The sequence below is a fragment of the Haliotis rubra genome, unplaced genomic scaffold (genome assembly GCF_003918875.1).
Source record: "Haliotis rubra isolate DU_JTF1 unplaced genomic scaffold, ASM391887v1 Scf76, whole genome shotgun sequence".
NCBI classification, from domain to species: domain Eukaryota; kingdom Metazoa; phylum Mollusca; class Gastropoda; order Lepetellida; family Haliotidae; genus Haliotis; species Haliotis rubra.
In genome coordinates this window covers 2,475,633-2,499,456 of record NW_025767479.1, presented here as the reverse complement: position 1 = coordinate 2,499,456, position 23,824 = coordinate 2,475,633, and the positions used below count along the sequence as shown (strand labels likewise).

General features: G+C 43.5%; 2 protein-coding genes across 5 annotated transcripts in view; one reads left to right on the top strand and one right to left on the bottom strand.

Annotated features, from left to right (window-relative positions):
• Positions 1–130: 130 nt before the first annotated feature.
• LOC124260283 (putative ribosome-binding factor A, mitochondrial) lies at positions 131–5,624 on the top strand. 2 transcript variants are annotated; one of them, XM_046694555.1, is made up of 5 exons: positions 131–322; positions 939–959; positions 1,934–2,089; positions 3,088–3,197; positions 4,777–5,624. In XM_046694555.1, exons 2-5 carry the CDS (start codon positions 957–959, stop codon positions 5,498–5,500), a joined length of 993 nt encoding a protein of 330 aa, XP_046550511.1. In that variant the 5' UTR covers positions 131–322; positions 939–956; the 3' UTR covers positions 5,501–5,624. The 2 variants fall into 2 exon arrangements, with proteins under 2 accessions (XP_046550511.1, XP_046550510.1); XM_046694554.1 differs by having other exon boundaries at positions 935–959.
• Positions 5,625–6,302: 678 nt separating this feature from the next.
• LOC124260282 (inner kinetochore subunit cnp20-like) overlaps positions 6,303–23,824 on the bottom strand; it is a 37,816-nt gene continuing 20,294 nt past the window's right edge. For all 3 annotated transcript variants that reach the window (XM_046694550.1, XM_046694553.1, XM_046694552.1), the window contains 5 exons: positions 11,403–11,467; positions 11,054–11,185; positions 9,101–9,238; positions 8,681–8,785; positions 6,303–8,006 (listed from right to left, as the gene is read on the bottom strand). In XM_046694550.1, coding sequence (XP_046550506.1) covers positions 7,886–8,006; positions 8,681–8,785; positions 9,101–9,238; positions 11,054–11,185; positions 11,403–11,467 — 561 coding nt within the window. In that variant the 3' untranslated portion in view covers positions 6,303–7,885. The remainder of the gene's footprint in view (positions 8,007–8,680; positions 8,786–9,100; positions 9,239–11,053; positions 11,186–11,402; positions 11,468–23,824) is intronic.

The window sequence follows — 23,824 nt, the reverse complement described above, 5'->3', positions numbered from 1 at the left end:
AATTCTCTCTAATAAAATTGATTGCATAAAAACTAATTATTGTTAAACATATTGCAGATTTTGCTACACAGAAATGATATAGCGAGTTTATTCAGAACGAAAATTGTTGATATTCTGTGCAGGATGACAATATGGCTGCCTCCATGAATTTCACATGATTATTGAAATATTTACATCACCGGCACAATATGATTCGTCTAAGTCTCACCAGCCGAATGACATTGGTGAAAAATTGTAACACAATGTGTTTGCTACAGATCAGAGAATCAAGTAAAATCAAAATGGTGAAACAACTGAAGAAATTTATTGACAAAAGTCCAAAGTAGGTTTACTCAGCAATTTACTGACGTGATGAATCTAGAGAAAGACTTTCGCCCGTAACCCCCGTATTTCTTATTAGCCATTCTATACCTAAGAATATACTCCTAAGAGTTCATTCCGTTCCCCAACCCTAAACCTAACCCTAACTTAAATTTTGGACTTTTAGTCATTTTGTGAGTCCCCTAGTAATTGCTGTGTTAAGATTTGTTAATAATTTTAGTATATTTATAAATATTATATGGGATGGGGGAACGGGAGGAACTCTTACCGTTGTTTTTTATAAAAAGCCTAAACCTAAACCTACACCCTAAACCCTCGCAATAATCCTGATGAATAGAATAGTGAATACATTTCAATCGGGGTTTACGGGTGGAACTCTTACCCCCTTCAGAAGTTAATTAATTAATGTTCCGATGGAATTCAATGTTCTATCATTTACCACCTTCCAGAAAACACATTTGATGCACCCTGAAATTCCTACAATAATGGTCATGGGATATACATTGATCACTGCACATGAATTGTCATAAAATACCATCTGATGTAAGCTCTTACTTTAAGAAACTGAAGTGAATGTTTTGTGTACTGTCTGTAGTGTACTTTATTTTTGCAGAAAGAAGTGGCACAAGAATCCAATGGTATGTTGACAATTATTTCCATAACATGAATATGTTTTCATTAACAGAAATATTACAATGAATAAACATATTTCTCTTTCTGTCACAGATGTTAACATGAATATGGGTTACACTTACAGGTTGCCAGAGTATTTTCTGTGGTATGAGAGCTGCAATCATATTGCCGAGAGCAGTTAACTAACGCACACTGTGGTGTACGGACTAGTCTCAAACTCCTCCCTGCCTTGACCCAGTGTATGAAGTTGTATACCCAAACTTGACTATTTGCTAGAACTAGCTAAAGATATCAATAATTATCATATTTACTTTTATATTTTTCAATAATTTATGAATATCTAGTAAACGATTAGTCAGCCCTACTACAGTCCATTTGGGTTCAAATGAGAATGATGAATGATTAAGTAACTCAAAATAGCTATAAGTGCACAAAACATAAATAAGACACATGGTCCTGAAACCTCTGTACACATCAGGATCTGAAATATGATGTTTTATGATCGATCACGGAAAAAGTTGTTTAAGAAACCATCATGTAATATTGTGCTATTATCACGCTTCACAACGAGAGGTGACAAACAGCTGGTGGAACAGCGCCGGCACGCACTTCAGGTGCAACTGAGTACAGATAGGTGAGATGACCCCTACAAGTCAGGAAACAGCTGGCGCTGTTCCACCAGCCGTTTGTGCACTTATCCCTATTTCGAGTTATTTAATCATTCATTGTTCTCATTTGAACCCAAGCGTACTGCATTTGTCACTCATCCAGTGTGTGAAGTAGCGGACAGACCAAAGTTCTTCAGCACATCTGTTATTGTTCACATTGTGTAATGCATTGTTTGCAGATTGTATTTTGTATTGACCACTGAGGTTTGTAATCAGTGATAAAACGTTTTCAGATTTTTATGGATGTACTGAGTCTCAGATCCAATGATGGCATATCACCTCCCCGGCACTTAATTCCTTATTTCTCCCAGATGACGACTTCAACAACTACAAGTAGGCGTGTGAGTGATGGACAGCGTCGACGTGCAGAACAGGTCAGCACAGTGCTGTACAACTACATCACAAGCATCATAGACTCTGGAGAACTCTCACCTGCGCTAGCTGACATGGCAGTCGACATCAACCGGGTATGTGAGACAGTCATATTTTTAGTGAGACAGTCATATTTTTACAACCTTATTTGTTCTAGGTCAGAATATGTATCCAGTAACTGGTTGTCAAACAAGGCAATCAGGCCGTCAGACTCTGTAACAGTATTCTTTAAATGTAATCGTAACACAACAGAGTGTTTTATTGCTCATAATATCAATCACTAGTTCGACTTGTCCAGGCATGGTCATATTCAGGCCCCTTATATGGCGGGAATATTGTCAGTTGTGGCATTAAACACCCTCTCTCCCACTCATCCACTCACCCCACCAATGTTCCAATGTTCATCGACCGCCTCCGTGGTGTAGTGGTTAGAGCGTCCGCCCGGAGAGTGGAAGGTCGCAGGTTCGATCCCCGACCGCGTCATACCAAAAGACGTTAAAATATGGTACTTGTTGGTCCCTGCCTGGCGCTCGGCATTAATGGGTACAACAAGGACTGGTCGGCTCAGAGTCAGTATGTGTCTGAGTGGGGTATTCATGCTTCACTGCGGCATGGTATCTCAGTGGGCTAGCACTATAAAACCAGCTTAAGTCTGGGCTAGTACAAGCAGCTGCACATACACATACACACGCATGCACGTCGTCATATGAGCGAAATATTCTCAAGCACGACGTAAAACCCAATTTCACCTCACCTCCAATGTTCATCCCAGTGCAGAAAAGATTTGTTCATGCTTATGTGAAGTACAGTACAGACATTTTTGGCTTGACCGTTCTTGATCATGTGTTCGAGAGCTTGATAGGCACATGATTATTTAATTCAAACTCAAAGAGAAATTTGCTATATGATAGGTAGAATTCAGCTGTCCAGTAGAGAGGACAAAGAAGGGATATAATTTGTAATAGTCACTGGAGGGACTATGATCGAGCCACAAAGGTTTAGTGTAGTTCGGCAAGGACTGGACTTTAATTGTCAGTTAACACTTTTGCCCTGGGAAAATGCTACCAGTCTTGTAATGTTATTTTGTTTGCAGGTGAAGGTGACCCCAGACTTCAGTTCAGTGAACATCTACTGGCTGAGTAGTGGCTCAGAGAGGGATGGTGAACTTGAAATTGAGCTGAAGAAACATGAAGCTAAGCTCAGGTAAAACCTCACTGCTGTCTTTATCGCTATATGGCTGAAAACAATGCTGAAGCAACGTTAAATTTGAACTCACTCTGTCCTGGACAAAGACATAATTCAGGAAAGGATATAAAGAACCCAGCAGTCAATGAGACACCAGGATCCATGCAGAGTTGCATGCCTTGGCCATGCCAGGATCCGGTGGCCATGATCCAAGTAATTTTTGTTTAGATTTTTGTTTTACTTTTTGATTTTGCTGTTGAGAACATACACTTAATGTAAAACTGGCTAAATCTATGTATTAAGGTGTTGATGTACAAGGCCATGACCCATGAGCATCTGGGTTAGAATTGGTCTTCAGCAGCTCATGCTTGTCGTTAGAGGCAACTAACGGGATCGTGTGGTCAGGCTCGCTGACTTGGTTGACATATGTCATCGTATCTCGTATGCGTAGAACGATGATGATGCTGTTGATCACTGGATTGTCTGGTCCAGACTCTATTATTTACAGACTCAATCCATATAGCTGGAATATTGCTGAGTGCTGCGTTAAACAACAAACCAACCAACCAAACGCCATGATTTTCAACCTAGATCTATGCCACACTTGTGTTCGGAAGAGAACTTGTTGATTTAAAACTCTTGAGCAAGAGATATCTTGTGCTAAGTTTGTGATTAGAGGTAAATCAAGCTTGGGAAGTTACTCTCAAGCCAGAGCTATATGCTGGTGAATAAATCCATGCAATGGCAACAAGAAGACAAAGTCATCAATATCCCCCGCAATGGCAAAATACTCTTCATGATTATGTCTACGAGTTATGATTATGTCAAATACTTAGGTGTGTATATAGAAAGGTGGAAGGAGAGTATTGAAAGGTTTTTAAAGTTCTGCTCCAGAAAGCAGCACTATCACCAATTTCAGTATAAGTCAAACTTGTTGCCATGGAAACGCCAAAAATATTTTATTCAGAATTCCAAAACTACCAAAAGGCACAAATACACCACCAGATATATCTATGTGCCAAGTTTGGTGAAGAAACATTGAACGGTTTTAGAGTTCTGCTCCGGAAAAGAGCACAACCACCAATTTCAGTCTAAGTCAAACTTGTTGCCATGGAAGCGCCAAAAATATTTTATTCAGAATTCCAAAACTACCAAAGGCACCAGTACACCACCAGATCTATCTATGTGCCAAGTTTGGTGAAGAAACAGTGAAACGGTTTTAGAGTACTGCTCGGAAAAGAGTCCTACCACCAATTTCAGTCTAAGTCAAACTTGTTGCCATGGAAACGCCAAAAATATTTTATTCAGAATTTCAAAACTACCAAAAGGCACCAGTTCACCACCAGATCTATCTATGTGCCAAGTTTGGAGAAGAAACATTGAACGGTTCTAGAGTTATGCTCGGAAAAGACAAATGTGCGCGGACCGGACGGGACGCGACCTATGCGCATGCGCCTTACCTTACGCGCAGACGGAGAGTCCCTTTTAATACCCCCCGAAAAACGCTTTGCGGGGGATAATAAACTGTATAACAAGGAAGGATGTATGCTTATAGTTGTTAATGTGAGTGTTATTCGTGTCATTTTCCTTCTTGCAGGTCTATCCTCATCTCCTACCACATTGTCGGAACTATTCCCCAAGTCACATTTGTACAAGACAGGACGGCAGGACGGTACGCAGAAGTCGAGAAACTACTGAGAATAGCAGATTATGGCCCCGATTTTGTTCCCGGTCCCATGGGAAGCAGTATTCGAACCCTGCACCCGTCCCCGAAAGAACCCTCAGATGCAGACGTCTCTGAACAGCTGCAAAAACTATCTCTAGACTTTGCGCAAACCACTAACCATGGCAAGCATATTATTCCTATGGAGGAAAAGACTGATGGTGATCATGAGGATGTCAGCAGCTTGGTAGAAGATAAAAAGGACCCTGCGTCTGAATTAAATTTCAGAAGTGATTTGTATGGACTGAATCACGTGGAAATAATGAAGAGACTGCTTCTAAAAAAACACAAGACAAAGCATCGAAGTTCAGAAAGGACACTTGGAATTGATTCGGGAAGTGAAGACACTGTCAAACCAGTGCAAGCGCCGGACTATGAAAAGTTTTTGAGAACAAAAAATATGTTGAAGAAAAAGGCTAACTTAATAAAAAGTGATTACACGGTTCCTGATTATTATCGCTATGAAACACTACATGATTTTGGTGGAAGCACCGCAAGAGGAGGTACAACTGATGATGATTATGATACAACCGATTCTGATGACGATTCATCTGATTCTGATTCATCTGATTCTGAGGAGGATACCACTGAAAGATAAAAGAAGTGCCAATGTTTTGAGATTTTTCTAGTTTCATGGAATGTTAAGCAATGTAGCTTCTCAACTTGGAATTGTTTGTTTTCAGTATTTGTGAAACATTAAAAATAAAATGACCCAAAAGCAACTAGTTTCTTATTAAACTTCCACATCTGGAACATGTGCAGCGATGCATTTAACGCAGTGGTCTATGCCAGCCACATTCACTTTGCAGAGGTGGGGTAGCCTAGTGGTTAAAGTGCTCACTCATCCCACCAAAGGCCCGGGTTCGATTCCCAAAATGGGTGCAATGTGTGAAGCCCAATTCTGGTGTCCCCCGCTGATATTTTTTGAATATTGCTAAAAGCGATTTAGAACCCAACTCACTCACTCACTATGCAGGGTGTCTTCCCTTAGCCATGCCAGGATTTAATCATAATTGGATCAAATCAACATTTTTTACTCTTCATTTGTTAGTAGAATGCTCATGCTTGTGGGTAGCACTGAAATGGTATATGACCAGCATCACTTCCGCCCACATTTTGGTGGTAGTGATAAAGTCAGGCCGAGGAAACCCTATGGTTGACATCATCAACAGTGATCCACATCGACAAGCGACACATTAAATCCAATCAAAGTAACCACAGAATCTTCTTGAAGAGACTGCTATAAGCATTGGATGATGAGAACAAGCTCTGGGTCATTCACAGTGTCTGGAGCAGGTGTCCTCCCAACTCATCCATCGTACTGACCAGTCACTGGTCACTTTTCAAAATCCCAGCCAACTCTGATCTATCAGCGAGTGAAAGATTACATACTGCCAATATACTGATCATATTTATGTTTATTGGTGGTTTTATATTAAAGGTAACTTTCTACAAAGAAATGACATTTTGTAAGTTTTTCATCTGCTGTCAGTGTAGAAGTTAAATTGAAAAGAAGAAAGATGCTATACATTTAATAATTAACAGAAATCCTTGGTTCCCTGAGGCTTTCTCCTTCTGTATTTGAATGTAGGGACCCTGACATCTGAAACTTGAAGCAGTGGGGCCATGACAGTGACCTTGATCTTCATGTTCAAACACTGCATAAACAAATCAGCATCACAGGTAGCAATATGCACAAACGAGTTTATCACATATTACTACACTGAACAAACATTTTATATGTAACAGAAATGTATTTTAATACATTTGGAAACAATCCACAGGCCTGTTTTGTTCTGCGAAAAGCATCATGAAAACTGACAACCGCAACAGCCTGTAACATGGAGATTGTGAGAACAACTGTAACTACTGGCCAGACTATAGCCAGATTACTGCCCCCAAATATCAACATGTAGCTTCAACCTACACCCACTCTATACATCATCAGCTTCATGTTGTCTCCAGAAAATACAACACCAAAGCCTTCTCTTCCTAAATGAGTTGATGGACATGACAATATGGACCAGAACAAGACTGAGAGTGTTTTCTATTTTAAAACTTGTAGAAGTACTTCAGAAACATTCTTGCCAGGCACCAACAGGTTTAAGACAATCATCATGTGGCGCATAAAACCTTGGGGCTTGGCGACACTTTCACCACTAGACTTCTTCATCTCCTTAGTGAATAACTGAAAAGATGCCTCAGCTGCCACAAGTCCATACCATCTAACAAATATTTACATAAATAAATACAAAATAAATGTATTGCATACTTCGGCACCTATGTTGTGAAATTATTTACAACATAATGTCCCTATATGGAATAAAATATTGGCACTGTAGCCTTATATTACAAATATCTACAATGAAATAATCACACTGTCTTAGGAGTTAGGTTGTTCATACTATGTATGAAATTCAACTCTAAATGTTATTCAACATCCTTTATGTGTATGTTAAATTCCTAATGCAAAAACAACTGCAAAACAGTCTTCTTAAATTCAAACCGAAAACATGTCACGAGTGAAAAAATGCTATTTCGAGGAAACAAAACAGCAAAAATCTTATTCTGTTCCCATAATGTTATACTTTTCAGGCTGCAAAATGACCTGGAAAATGGAAACATAGTTCTTACTGATTTTTAATTGAATTTCAAACTTACAGGTCAAGAAATCAAAAAGAGGATATGGTTTTACACCACTAACTGCAATATTCCAGCAAGATGGTGGGGACACCTGGTATGGGCTAAACATGATTTACCAACATGGGAATCAAACCCAGGTCTGAAGCATGACAAGCTGCTCCAAATATCAAGTACATAGAAAATAATTAAGGAGATACATGAACAAATATGACACTTGACAGACACCATCAGTTTGACATCGCATGCTTGGGAACACGATGGCTGCCGGACACTAAAAGCAGTTGAAAGCACCAGCTCCTATCTTTATCAAGACTTGTTGAATGGGAAAGGTCTTTGTCTGTTATTTCAGCTCTATCTTATTGCCTGATCGAGAAATGGGGATTATCTCCTGTCTCAGCTCCAAGGGCAGATATTTCTCCACCAGACAATACAGGGACTCCTTTGGGGTAACAAACTTCTGCCTGTAATAAGAAGAGATTCTCGTTCATTGATATTTTTACATCACATTACAAGCTAACTCAAATAATCATTTCATTATTATGGTTTGTTTTTTTTTGGACACTATAGAGTGAGTAGCGAGAGAGTAAGGTTGACGTCACTTTTAGCAATGTTCCAGCAATATCACAGTGGGAGACATCAGAAATGGGCTTCACATGTTGTACCCATGTGGGGAATCGAACCCGGGCCTTCGGCGTGACAAGCAAACGCTTCAATCACTAGGCTACACCACTGCCCCCTTGACACTTTAGAAACAATCATTGTTTTCTAGCTTATCAAATGAATAACTCCAACAAATTTGGAAACTAGAAATCTAATTCAGCTTCGCAGATATGTGCAATGATTAGTGATGAGGACAGCAATGGCTTTGAGGGGAGGTAACTGTGACTGGTGGAAAGTGCCACCTGGTGGGTAGGCACCTCTTGGATTCTGTGTTGCGGTATTGAAGAGAGGAATCAGGATTAAATTTTTTTTGTCGACATAGCACTGCAAGGTGGTGCTCCCTTTAGATTTCAAGATGGTCTCCGTAAGTGGTCACTAACAGCATCAGGGGGGACAGGCTCACTGACTTGATTAATTATTCATGTCATGGGTTCCCAATTGAGAATGATGGAATATTTAACAAATTTAAAACTACCTCTTCATCAGCAATTCCACATCAGATTCTTCAATAGTCTTGCGATGTGCGTGAAGAGCATATGACTCCAAATCTTTGGCTGCATTTTCCCAAAACTGAGCAGACCTGTTTAAATAGTCAGTAGCCATAATATTTGCCTTAATATCATCTGCTGTCATAATAATCTCAACAGCTATGTACCACTTGTCCACAAGAAGAAACTCTGAAATGGCTAAATAAACCATAAGGTCACAAAATCTATATTTCAAACTGACAAAATACTTCAAGGATTAAAACGAGAGAGTTGAGTTTAACACTTGAACAACTGTTTCAACAAACATGTACAATATCAACTTGAATATCAAATGTTTATTGCCTGTCTGAATTAGTTTGCATACTCCAGAAACACAACAACATGCTTAAGAATGTAGAACCACTTACGCTTTTTCCACTTCAGCAATGGCATCTTTGGAGACTTTGGCAGGACAGAAGTGAGAAAAGAGCCCTTTAACAACACTAGTTGGCATGTAGCTATTGCTGAGTTTCTTCTGCTGGGCAGACTTCTTCCTTCCCTTCTGCCTGCAAGCAAAGGTTTGGGGCTTGAATTGTTGAGGCACATTAACTGTTGTGAAAGTGTTTCTACAAGTTAGAATTTAAGGCAAGTAAATGCTGTTTTGAGTTGAGTTGCGATTTTACTTCCCATCAGCATTATTTCAGCCATAAGTACATGAGACAAAATTCACACATACACACAAGTCAATTATTAACACAGTCATACCCAAAAGCAAGTTTCTATATACACACTCAACATCACAATACTTATTACAATCAAGAACACTTGCCAAAAGCCCAAATGTTAAGAACAAAAAATTGGCGATGAATATATGTTGCCGAAAGCTGTATTTCTTCTTTATTCTTTCCTATACATGTCTCTCAACTATCTAATAACAAGGAGTTGTACGTGCTACCTGTATCTGATGCACAGGCAATTCACGGGCTTTTACCTGTGATGTCATGACAATTTGAATTCACATTCGATCGTCACATGTCGGCCTTGGATGACAGCTATCAACATTTTCTGATGTTGACCTTTCAAATTTGAGGCTATTAAACAGCTTTTTAAACAACTTGTCTTCTAATATTTGTTTCGGACAATAAGTGAGTTAGTGAGTCAAGATTTTAAGTCACATCAGCAATATTTTAGCCATATCGTGACTATATCAAGTTATAAATATACTAACAATTAAAGGCAAATTATAAAATTCTGTCAGTGAAGGACAGTAAAACAACTAGATTATCACAGATATAAATATAGAACTAGTAATTAAATCTAAAATATTTTAACTATAGATGACAGTACAATATAAAAACAGGCTATAGATTGCCAACAACTGAAGGTAGATCACCATATTACTAGGGACCATGGGGAATTATCGGACAATAAGAGACTAGAACCTGCGACATATATACTGAGAGAAGTACATAAAGGATCACTGGAAAATTCAAGCGTTCCTTTATTATTTTCCAGTTTTCATCACCACAGCGCTATTCAAAGCTGGTGATGAAAACTGGAAAATGTTAAAGGAACGCTTGAATTTTCTTGTGATCCTTTATTTCTTTCTCTCAGTATATATATCTATAGTTTACATCATTTACAGTATATATATCTATAGTATACATTGCTGGTTCCGTTGATGGATATCATTGCATATCAGTCAAATAGATCAGTTGCAAGGTTCATGCAGAGATTGCCAACCCTGAATCTAAGGAAAACAGAGTCATGACTGAAAGCCAGCCCTGAGCACCAAAGGTGACAGTTGGAGGTGAGCATGTGGTCGGCTCTGCCATTTTGTTTCACTTTCATACAGACTATGACATACATTCAGAAAAACTTTGTGAAACTTCATCGTCAATAACACGCAATATACACAATCGACACCCAAAGGATCACACACTAAGCTTCTGAAACCGAAAATCACTGGTGACTTACGAAATTGTATACCATAAACATAAATTCAGAATTTGTTCTAGAAAATCGGAGTTTTTTTAAAGAGAAATCGGAAAGCAGATTTTGTATTTGAAAATCGGAGTAACTCTGCCAATAATTTGAGTAGTTGACATCTCTTTTCATGTCATCAATCACGAGATTGTCTGATCAACTGTGTAGCTGTCACATAACAAGAATATTGTTCAGTGCAGCGTTGAACAAATACACAAACTGGGGTAAAACATATATTGTGTTCTATAGTAATTGCATATAGATATAAAAGCTGAGAATCAGATGTCACCTAAGAGTCCTGTTAGACATGAAAAGATACATTTTTGGAATATCAAAAAATAATTCAATGACAGAATATAAGCCCTTGAGCTTCCCTGATTCAAGTGGAGCCTTACTTTGCAGCTTTTTCCCCCTGCTGTACAGATGGGGGTTTAGGAGTTGAAGTGACTACAGGCAACCGCTTCCTTGAACTCAGTTTCTTCTTCAAGTGGGGAGTCCGCAGCGGGGTGTAGTATTCACGAGTTTCCCTGCAGAGGAAAAACATTGATCAAAACGAGATAATGAATTACAGAACTAGGCTCTTTGACATATTTTTCGTTTACAACAAACTACATTAGACCTAATACCTATTGCCAACAAATCTGGAAAAAGCTAGCTAGCATTCCTTATGTCTATTTAAGTCTCATCAGAAACAGGTGAAATTCAGTACACACAATTATGGTGCATATCCAGTTTAAGACTTACCCATCTGCTGCAGGGATTATGCTCTCTTCCGGTTCACCATGAAAACTATCATCATCATCATCAGACTGCGAATAGAAACAGATTAATAAAACAACAGGAAAATACTGACAATAACCAATACTCCTCGCGCTCTCTTCCGGTTCACCATGAAAACTATCATCACCATCATCAGACTGCGAATAGAAACAGATAAATAAAACAACAGAGAAATACTGACAAGAACAATACTCCTCGCGCTCTCTTCCGGTTCAACATGAAAACTATCATCACCATCATCAGACTGTGAATAGAAACAGATAAATAAAACAACAGGAAAATACTGACAAGAACCAATACTCCTCCCGCTATGCTTTGACAAGAGGCCAGGGGTCACTGTGAGATTGCTTGGTTCACGGTGGTCAAGACATGTATGACAGTACTTAAAATGGTGGCCGACTGAAGGGGCGTATGTCAGTACTTAAAATGGCTGAGTGAAGGGCCGTATGACAGTACTTAAAATAGCGGCCTACTGAAGGGCCGTATGTCAGTACTCAAAATAGCGGCCAACTGAAGGGCTGTATGACAGTACTTAAAATAGCGGCCAACTGAAGGGCTGTATTATAGTACTTAAAATGGTGGCTGACTGAAGTGCCGTATGTCAGTACTTGAAATGGCTGAGTGAAGGGCCGTATGACAGTACTTAAAATAGCGGCCTACTGAAGGGCCGTATGTCAGTACTCAAAATAGCGGCCAACTGAAGGGCTGTATGACAGTACTTAAAATAGCTGCCAACTGAAGGGCCATATGAAAGTACTTAAAATGGTGGCTGACTGAAGGGCCGTATGTCAGTACTTAAAATGGCTGAGTGAAGGGCCGTATGACAGTACTTAAAATAGCGGCCTACTGAAGGGCCGTATGTCAGTACTCAAAATAGCGGCCAACTGAAGGGCTGTATGACAGTACTTAAAATAGTGGCCGACTGAAGGGCTGTATGACAGTACTTAAAATGGTGGCCGACTGAAGGGCCGTATGACAGTACTTAAAATGGTGGCCGACTGAAGGGCTGTATGTCAGTACTTAAAATGGTGGCCAACTGAAGGGCTGTATGACAGTACTTAAACATGTGGCCGACTGAAGGGCCGTATGACAGTACTTAAAATAGTGGCCGACTGAAGGGCCGCATGACAGTACTTAAAATGGTGGCCGACTGAAGGGCCACATGACAGTACTTAAAATGGTGGCCGACTGAAGGGCTGTATGTCAGTACTTAAAATGGTGGCCAACTGAAGGGCTGTATGACAGTACTTAAACATGTGGCCGACTGAAGGGCCGTATGACAGTACTCAAAATAGCGGCCAACTGAAGAGCTGTATGACAGTACTTAAAATGGTGGCCGACTGAAGGGCTGCATGACAGTACTTAAAATGGTGGCAGACTGAAGGGCTGTATGACAGTATTTAAAATGGTGGCCGACTGAAGGGCCGTATGACAGTACTTAAAATGGTGGCCGACTGAAGGGCCGTATGTCAGTACTTAAAATGGTGGCCAACTGAAAGGCTGTATGACAGTACTTAAAATGGAGGCCGACTGAAGGGCCGTATGACAGTACTCAAAATAGCGGCCAACTGAAGAGCTGTATGACAGTACTTAAAATGGCGGCCGAAATTAGGGCCGCATGACAGTACTTAAAATAGTGGCCGACTGAAGGGCCGTATGTCAGTACTTAAAATGGTGGCTGACTGAAGGGCTGTATGACAGTACTTAAAATGGTGGCCGACTGAAGGGCCGCATGACAGTACTTAAAATGGTGGCTGACTGAAGGGCCGTATGTCAGTACTTAAAATGGTGGCCAACTGAAGGGCTGTTTGACAGTACTTAAAATGGTGGCCGACTGAAGGGCCGTATGACAGTACTCAAAATAGCGGCCAACTGAAGAGCTGTATGACAGTACTTAAAATGGTGGCCGACTGAAGGGCCGCATGACAGTACTTAAAATGGGGGCCGACTGAAGGGCCGCATGACAGTACTCAAACATGTGGCTGACTGAAGGGCTGCATGACAGTACTTAAAATGGTGGCCGACTGAAGGGCTGTATGTCAGTACTTAAAATGGTGGCCAACTGAAGGGCCGTATGTCAGTACTTAAAATGGTGGCAGACTGAAGGGCCGCATGACAGTACTTAAAATGGTGGCCAACTGAAGGGCTGTATGACAGTACTTAAATAGGTGGCCGACTGAAGGGCTGTATGACAGTACTTAAAATGGTGGCCGACTGAAGGGCTGTATGACAGCACTTAAAATGGTGGCAGACTGAAGGGACGTATGTCAGTACTTAAAATGGTTGCAGACTGAAGGGCCGCATGACAGTACTTAAAATGGTGGCAGACTGAAGTGCCGCATGACAGTACTTAAAATGGTGGTCAACTGAAGGGCCGTATGTCAGTTCTTAAAATGGCTGAGTGAAGGGCTGTATGTCAGTACTTAAAATTTTGATAAACCTGTAGAGGTTTCCAATTCTTTGAAGAGAATCGTCTTTGGGGTACATATTAGTGGTGGTCCGATTAATTGAAATAATTGAAGATTGGTCGCAGTGACTAAACAACCAAGCAATCAATCATGTTTTCTCAAAATCGAACACAAACAACTTTGGACCACCTGCTTGCTTTAACAATATTTCTCACAAGGTTGGTTTTGTCTGTTTCATTTCATAAGCACCACCAGCTCGTTCCAAGTCAGGATATTAAAGACTTCAGGAAATGTATGTTCCTAACATACTAGTCATCCTTTAAAGATGTGAAATTTGCAAACGTATTTTGTGCAATTTGCAAAAAACTCACCAGAACTACACCAGGAAAATTTGATAAATGACGCTAACCAATTATTTTCGATGATTGATCGGTTGTAATGAACCAATCATCAATTATGAGATTTTAACCAATTCCCAACACTAGTACATACAGTACAACCAGAAAGTATTGAGAATTTAAAGATTGTAATTTTTTTTTAAAAATTCACTCATTATTCATGTATTATATGTGAATATTAGCAGAACATAACTCAGATTCAAAGACAGGTGAACAGTTAGTATTTTGTCAAGTCACCATGGGCAGCAATGCAGGCTTCAATGCGGCAGGGCATACTACTGATCAAAGAAGTTAGAAAGTCGTGGTCCATGCTGTCCCAATATCGGACCATCTCTTCTTTCATTTCAACAATATTCGTCAGATATTTCTTATTGACACTTTCCTTCATAAGTCCCCAAACATTTTCTATTGGATTTAGGTCAGGGCTATAGCTTGGCCAATCTAATAATGTTATATTTTGGGTCCGAAACCAGGCCTGTGAATGCTTTGAACAATGTTTGGGGTCGTTGTCCTGCTGGAAAATCCAAAAATTTCCATAGAACACGTGAGCAGATGGAAGTAAATGTCCCTCGAGAATATCTGTGTACCGCCCACTGTTCATATTCCCTTCAAATCATCTGAGAAAATCACATTGTCCCAGTTAAAATTTCTATGCTGTAAGCACCAGTTCAACCTTCGCTCCTTTTGTCCAGGTTTCATGATCGGTGATGGAATTCCTCAACTTTTCTGCCAACCCATTGCATGCAGCTCAGTTCTAATTGTCTCCTTACAGACAGCCACAGTTCCTCTATCAATCATATCCAGCCTTAAGTTTTCTAAACTCCTTCGTTTGTTTTTAGAAACAAGAATACCAAGCCGCCTCCTATCACCGACAGTCAATTTGCTGGGCCTTCCTGCGCCTCCCTGGTGCTCAATGCCATATCCATTTGCAATATTTTTCAAAACACGATAAACAGTGGACAAAGGGATGCCTGTTCTACTTGAAATCACTTTAGCTGATCTGATGTCCTTGTTATAATACTCTAAAATCAACTTCCTCTTCTCTAAATCATCCATACTGAGGATCACTGAAAATGTTGTCTGCTAGCAAGTAAACAAAGGGGGATAACTCTTCACAAACTAATGAAAAAGGATTAACAGAGTTGTCTCTCTTGATTGAAACCAAGCACTTGATAGCTGGTCAAGGTTGTTTATACTAGAAATCCAATTAAACATATTCCTAAAATTCTCAATAATATCTGGTCATACTATATATGCATTTTCTGCGGCTGAAAATGTCATGTGACAGTTGTATCAATGTTTTAAAAAAAATATTGTACAATAAATAAAAACTTTTTTATTTATTATACGGCCCCTACCACATGGAGTTACCTCCCTGCTACGCATGTGCAGCCAACCAGGTAAGCACCCAGCCCCGTATCATCATTCCTTCTGCTGAACAGAACTGCGGGGAGGTGGGTGGCCCTACCCCAAGGACAATTCTCTTCAAAGAATTGGAAACCTTTAGCCTTTACAAGTTTATCTAATTCTTTTTCATAGAGATCGTCCTTGGCGTACATATATGCATTAACTCAGACTCCCAAAGACCGGAGGCTAGGGAGGAGGGAATTCTGGCACAGTACAAATAAATAGCGATCGTTACGCCATAACACTCACCTGTCACGTGTCCTGAAGCTTCCGCGAGAGGCATGATGGGAGGGTAACTGACAGGGAGGAACGTACCGAGACCCGACCTCAGAAGTTAAGCAAAACAGTGCGCACACAGTGCGAAATTAAAAACCCCGCCCACATCGTGAAATCTATAAAGAGCACCGTAAAGGGGAGAACCAACTTACAACCAACTAGTATCTCATGAGAGAAATCGAAAGTAGTTAGATATGTCAACAGCGGATATATCAATTATACACAATTGAAAACAGCGTCATCTGTCCAGATAACCAAGACTCACTCAGTCAGGGTGGCAGGACACTGTCCACTGGAGAGAACAGAATGGCCAAAACGCGTTCGATCACGGGAATGTGTATCAAGCTGATAGTGCCTTATAAAAGTGCTAGGCCTAGCAGAGCATATCTCTTCAATGGGCAGTGCCAATGCAAAAGCCTTTGAAGTGGCCACTGCCCTGACTGAGTGAGCCTTCAACCCCTCAGGGGGAGGCTTGCCCTTAGCCTGATAAGCACTACAAATGACCAATACAAGCCACAGAGATAGGGTCTGTTTGCTTGCCGGCATCCCAGCCTTCCCGCCACCGTAACAGCAGAACATATGGGTACCCGTACGGATCCCTTGTGTTCGTTTGATATAGACCTTGAGGGCTTTACGGACATCCAACGGGTGAGTGCTCGTTGCAGAGGTCTCCGATGTGGAAGACTGGGTAAGAGTAGGAAGTTCGATAGGACCTGTCACATGGAAAACATGATTGATCCGGGAGGCGAAATACTGACACGATCTGGATGGAACAGAGTCAGCGCCAGGTCTGCCGACATAGCATGTAAATCGCCAACCCTTCGCCCAGATGTTACCGCCACCAGAAATACGGCCTTCCATGTTAACATGAAATAGCCAATAGACGTGAGAAAGTAGGACCGGACAGCCAATCCAGCACGATTGACAAATCCCAGGGTGGGCTGGTACGCCTGACAGCAGGTCGAACCCGATGGATTGGGGTGTGGCGCGCCGTTCTGAGTGAGAATATCCGGTCGCAAAGGTAATAGAACAGGAGGCTGAGCCAGAAACTTGAGAATTACCAGAAACCAGCTCTGTGACGGCCAAAGCGGTGCCAGAAGCACAAGTAGCCGAGCTGGCTGGGTGGACAGCTGGGAGAGGACCCGGGGAATGAGTGGTAGTGGCAGAAACAACCACAGCACCTTGCCCATCCAATCCAGCAGGAAGGCGTCGGAAGCCAACGCCCTCTGGTCCGGTATTCGAGAGCAGTATTCTGCTCGCACGTTCTCCAGCCCCGGGAGATAAACAGGAATCACCTGACAGTCGCACTGGTCGCACCAGAGGAGAAATTCCCATGTCTCCCGAAGGAGCGCTTGGGACACCGTGCCGCCTTGCTTCAGGATATATGTCATGGTCGTGCGGTTGTCCAACTGAAGACGAACCACCTGGCCCGGACATGCTCCCGAAGGCGCGAAAACCAACCTCACAGCTCTCAGTTCTAAGACATTGATGTGAAGACTGCCTTCGGCTTCGGACCAGCGTCCGGACACCGACATACCGCCCAGAACATACACATAAGTGTTAGAGCTGGCATCGGGAGTTCCAAAGAGACCCCTTTGGAGAGATTCCCGACATTGGTCCACCACTGAATTTGAGGAGACAACCACCCGAGAACTGTGAGTGAGTGAGCCCAGACTTGCCAACGCTTGCTGTATAGGGTGCATCCTCAACCGCGCCCGCCACACGACAGAGATAGTCGCCGCCATATGACCCAGTAGACAGTGCCAAGTCCACGCTGGTGCCTGTGGCTGGGAGAGGAACGAAGACACCATCTCCCGTACTCTGGTGACCTGGTCGGGCGACAAAGAGACAAGACCCTGTTGAGTTGTGAACCGTGCCCCGAGAAAAACCAAGTCCTGGGTGGGTACCAGGTCAGATTTCTTGAGGTTGATGATCCACCCCAGTCGAAATAGGGGTGGGTAGAATCTAGGCTCGCTGCACCCTGGGGGCAGTAGATATGCCAAAGGGGAGCACTGTGAATTGGTAACACATCCCGTCGTAAGAGAACCCTGCCCCGGTGGAAGGCTGAGCCACAGACGCCGCGGGAAGGGAAAAGCCCAAGGAACTCTCAGCTCCGGAAACCGACAGAACACTTGAACCCCGGTCCCGAGACATGGTAGGAAGCACAGACGGAACCGGCTCCTCCGCTCTCATGGGGCGGGGTGGCGCAGGAATCGGAACCATAGGAATCCTCAACGGACCCGGCGCCAGCACTGAGAGAGGGACTGGGAGCAAACCCGCCCCCTCCGGGGTAGCCGAGGCGTCTGGACCCGAAGCCAAAGGCAAGGGATCGACGGCTGCCTCCAGGCCAAGGGATCGAGCCAAGCTCGGGGATCTCAGTCCCGGACTCTCGGTCCCCCGTCCAGAGTGGGCGAGGAACTCCTGCCGGAGACCTCCAACCGACTCCTGAACGAGGGACTTCACTGAGTCCATATCCTGTTGAAACAATTGTGTTATAATGGACATATCAAAACCACTGGAAGATTGAGATTGAGAGTGCAACTTATGCGAAGTAGACTTAGATTTAGTTTGCTTAGCCTTTTTAGCCTTGGACAGGGGAACCTCCTGGGTCAAGTCCCTCCCGCCTCACGCAATTCCTTGTAAAAAAGGAAGTCACCCGCCCGTCTCTTCTGGGCCCGGGGGGAAAAGCCCATACACAATTCACAGATGTCAGGGTTATGCCCTGCTTTTTCCAGACAGCATAAGCATTTATCATGCTTATCTTGGCGAGGGATATTTTGCCTGCAGGCAACACACTCCGCAAACGCCTGAAAGCAAGAACGCAAGCATGTAGCTAACGGCGTAACACAACAGCATAAAGATGCACATACAAAACATTGAAAATTACGTGCATGCGACAACGCGACATGAAATACTTGGTTAATAACGCAATATTTCAACCACATGGCACGCTAAACTTCCCACCATGGAATAGCAACACATGTGTAAACCACGGGATAGCTAGCGTAAAATTTAATACAAAGTCACAGAAATGAGAAATAACTGACTGCAAAGTCCATAAAACGTTTCTCAAGAACGAATAAAGACCATACATACAGTAGTTGAAGTCTCAGACATTCTTCTCTGGCGCGCGGCATTAATGGGTACAACAAGGACTAGTCGGCTCGGAGTCAGTATATTGTGTCTGAGTGGGGTATTCATGCTTCACTGCGGCATGGTATCTCAGTGGGCTAGCACTATAAAACTAGCTTCAGTTTGGGCTAGTACAAGCAGCTGCACATACACATACACACGCATGCACGTCGTCATATGAGCGGAATATTCTCAGCACGACAATAAACCCAATTTCACCTCACCTCACCTCAGACATTCTTCTTGCAAAGAATTTGATCAGCTTGGAACTCTATCAAACACGTCTGAACGCTAGAGTGACAGCAGAAGGAATGATGATACGGGCCTGGGTGCTTACCTGGTTGGCTGCGCATGCGTAGCAGGGAGGTAACTCCATGTGGTAGGGGCCGTATAATAAATAAAAAGATTTTATTTATTGTACAATATTTTTATTAAAACATTGATACAACTGTCACATGACATTTTCAGCCGCAGAAAATGCATAATTTTTCCTTATCCTGACTCATGCTTATTTGCTTTCTCATCCTCTCTTCCAAACGGTAAAGTGGAAACATGAATCCCTTCAATTCCCTTGAAGCAAACGTACAATCACTCACCCTAAATTACCTCCCTTCTCCCGTCAAAGCCGGCACATGACCTGCAATGCCTTGCTCATCACTCTCTCTCCTCTATCGCCCAAGCGGAGTGTCCCTTCACGGCTTATAACTTCAAATATTTTGGATATGTTGTTTATCATATTTATAATAAAAATTTTACATTTTATGTCAAATTAATTCACAATTTCACTTCGTTCCAGGTGACTGTCTGTTCACATGTTTTCAATGTAAACAACAGTCCATCACGTCTCAACGCTTGATTTACACCCTGGGTGTTCTTCTTGGCTGGTTTACGGGTTGAATATGTCTTGATGTTTGATTATTGTGTATAATCATGTGTATACAGTTATTGAATTTATGACTTCATATATCTGTTGAATTGTGGAATATCTGACTTACAAAATCTTTCACACGTGATTGAAAAATTTGAGCCTAAAGTTATACAACCTGTTGTCAGATTCAACCAGCCAGCGTGAGAAGGTGATACAGTCTCGAGTGCTGTGAGTTGCTGCGACTACGTCTTGAGAGTTGTGCTGATCTACGATGTCATCCCAGTCGAAGTCTGCGACGTCACCAGTAGGACAGAAGTCTACCCACGTACTGTAAGTAAAAGGAAGTCCCCACAGGCAGAGACGGCGCAACATAAGAAACACCGGACGGCCGCTTCAGGGAAGCAGTCCACGGCATCCAGGCATTCATCTAGATCTTCCCACTCTACAAGATCTTCGAGGTCGTCGTTGCATAACCCTATGCAACGACCTTCAACAGATGTTGGGGCGCCTGATGCTGAAGTAGATGGTTCCAGTCCTTTGGGACCTCCAGTGTTGCAGCCTGAGGTCTTCCTTGCAGTGTCGCAGAGAGTATCCAGTGCTGAGAACTTGTCAGCGCAGATTAGAAGTATGACGTCACCGATGTCATCGCCCCGCTGTCTATCCCTGGCAGTGATGCTGTGAGATCATCGAAGATGTTACATCTTCCTGTTGGCAGTATACCGCAGCCGTTGCAGCAGAAGCAGATGTCAGCTGAGAACCCTTTGGCGTTTGAAAATGCTACGTTGTCAGCGATGTCAACAGACGAGTCAGTTGCAGTCATCCCGCAGCAGCGTCCGATTACGAACGCAGAGGTCCTCAACGTTGTAGATTTTGCTGACACCATCACCCATAGGAAGATGCAGGCCATGGAGAAGAGGCCAGAGCGGGAGAAGAAGCAGATGGTTCCTGAGAACAACACTGCAGAGGCTGAGATGATGGCAGACATCGCAGACCGGTCCTTTACTACGTCGTCAGCAGTCAACGTAGACATCTCGAGTCAGAGCCTAGCAGTTGAGCGGGGGACAACCTGCAGAAGATGATGACTTCGTCTTCACTGAGGCAGAGGTACTGGCATGGGTGGCTGATGGTCTCCCGATATCGTCTCCATCCAGAGACTCCAATCCGGCCGAGACGTACTGCATGAAGGAAGATGACTTCGAGTCGATTACCATACCGCCAATGAAGCCCATTGCACAGGTTGCAGACAACCTGAAAACTGCCTTTGAAAAGGCTTCGAAGACACAAGGGCTGCATACTCCGCAGTTCAGCACTAGACGGTTCCGGCATCATAACATGGACCACTTCAACAAGGCGCCTGACATCGATGAAGATTTCTACCTTGTATCAGATTCGAAGTCTCGCGGTTACAAGGTGGAAGACAAGAAGTTGGCGCAGCTTGATACGACAACCCGTAGGGCATTTTACGGGTTAGCAAGAGCCATCAACGAAGCGCTGTTGTGTGCTTTCAAGCATCCTAAGACGGAAGAAGAACGAATAATCCGGTCTACACTAGTGTTACAGCGCAAGGATCAGGAGTTTATCTCCAATCACTTGGCCTCTACGTCGGTGGGCATGACACTATTACGTCGTCAGGGGCTGCTGAGTTCCTCTTCATGGACAGATGTCTACACCAAGCCTTTACTACGAAAACCTTGGGCAGCGCCTGCACTGTTTGACAGCGGCATCCGGCAGTTGTCGAGCGAAGTAACTCAAGACCCCAAGGACTTGATGTTGATCAAGTCGGTCCAGACGATGAACACCATGGTGCGTCAATCTACTCAGCGCAGTCAACTACGATCCCCGCTTCTCAGGTATACAGAGGTCCAAAGAGAAGAAGTTCCCGTCTACACATGGCATCAACTCGGGGTCTTTTCGTCGCCCAAGTAATACCAGAAGTTACTCCGGCCCCGTGGTTATTTACGCGAATAACCAAAACGGTTGTCGCTTATCTCCATCAGAAGGGGCTACGCAGTGCCTTCTACCTAGATGACGGCATCCAGGCACATCAAGATGCAGATCAACTCAGACTACAGCTGCAGTTTACGATCAACCTGCTGACACAGTTGGGCTGGCTGGTGAATCATCTACAGCTCCTGGGCATCAGATTCCTGACGTTAGAGAACCGCATCCTGGTGCCAGACGACCAATGGCAGAGCATCCAGTCGTGCATACCAGACGCCCTCAACACTCCACTAGACTTAAGAACCTGGCAGCGACTCTTGGGTCTACTGACGTCGGCGCAGGCTCTCACACGCAGAGGAAGATTGCAACTTCGACTGCTACAGAGGTTCCTGATAGCTAATCTAGACGATGTCCAGAAGTTCGCCATCCCGCAACATCTAAAGCAGTACCTGCTTTGGTGGACAGTAAGATCGAATGTTTGCGGCGGAACCTGTTTGAGAGAGCCAGATTACGATCTTCATCTCTACGTGGATGCGTCCCTCCAAAGCTGGGGGGCACATCTCAACGACGAGGTTGCAGCAGGGCAGTGGTCACACACAGAGAAGAGTCTGCACATCAACCAGCTAGAACTGAATGCAGTAAGAGAAGCAGTTCTATATTGGGCGGCGCAGTTAGAAGATCAGGTCCTGATGATACACACGGACAACTCCAAAGTGGCCTCAGCACCGTTGCTTCAACTGACGTTCCAGCTGTTCGACATCGCAGACGAAATCAACCTGAAGATGAGGGCTTGCCACATCCCAGGGGCAAAGAACGTCCTAGCCGACGCCCTATCCAGACCAGTACGGCCGTCTCCCACAGAGTGGAAGTTACATCCAGAAGCGTTCCAGTGGGTAACAACACAACCAGGCCGTCCCCTCATCGACCTGTTTGCAACCCGTTTCAACCAGCAGGTGACAACGTTCGTCTCGCCAGTGCCAGACCCGCTGGCATGGGCTGTCGACACCTTAGCCATATCCTGGGGGGGAATGAAGACTTACACCTTCCCTACACCGATCCTGCTACCTCAACTATTACGCAAGATCAACCAGATGAGGTGCTACAACTGAATTTGGTAGCGCCTTATTGGCCAGCGAGACTATGGTTCCCAGACCTCATAGATCTTCACAGCGAACCAGTTTTACGATTACCATATTGGCCAAACCTACTCGTCCATCCTCACACCAAGCAGTGTCATGGCAACCCAGAAGCGTTCCACATATGGAGCATATCACGTACTGCTTGAAGAATCGAGGTTACTCCACTACCTTGGCTCTACGAAGATGTACATGTAACTTGTATGGTGACAAGTGGAGACGTTTTGCAAGTAGCAGACTACTTGTGTCATCTGAGGTCCACTAGACATCTGGAGGGCTCTACGCTGTCTACATACCTGGCGGCAATCAGCTCGGTCATCACCATGAAGACGGGTGAGGTAGACCAAGGTGCCTGAACTGGTGGCCCTGCTGAGATCTTTCAAGTTGGAAGATCAACAACAGAAGTTCAGAGCACCAGCAAGGGACCTCAACATAGTGTTGCAGCACCTCATCAGTGATGTATACGAACCGCTGACGCAGACGACATTTGAGTTATTAACTCAAAAGATGATATTCCTCCTTGCCTTGGCTACTGCTGCTCGGATGTCAGAAATACACGCCCTTGCTTCAGCCGTACGAGATTCGACACGGGAAGAAGGGAAGCAGTCCATCTAGGCCTTAGATGGAACTTTATAGCCAAGAACCAGCTACCGGGCCAACCGGATCGTCAGTTCTACGTTCCGGCATTATCAACAATCCTGGGTCCAGAAGACACTCAAGATTTATCTTTATGCCCGGTCAGAGCGCGCTGAGAATCTGCTACGAGAAGAAGGAAGTTCAAGCGTCTATTCATCCCGCTATCAACCGCTACAACTGTAGA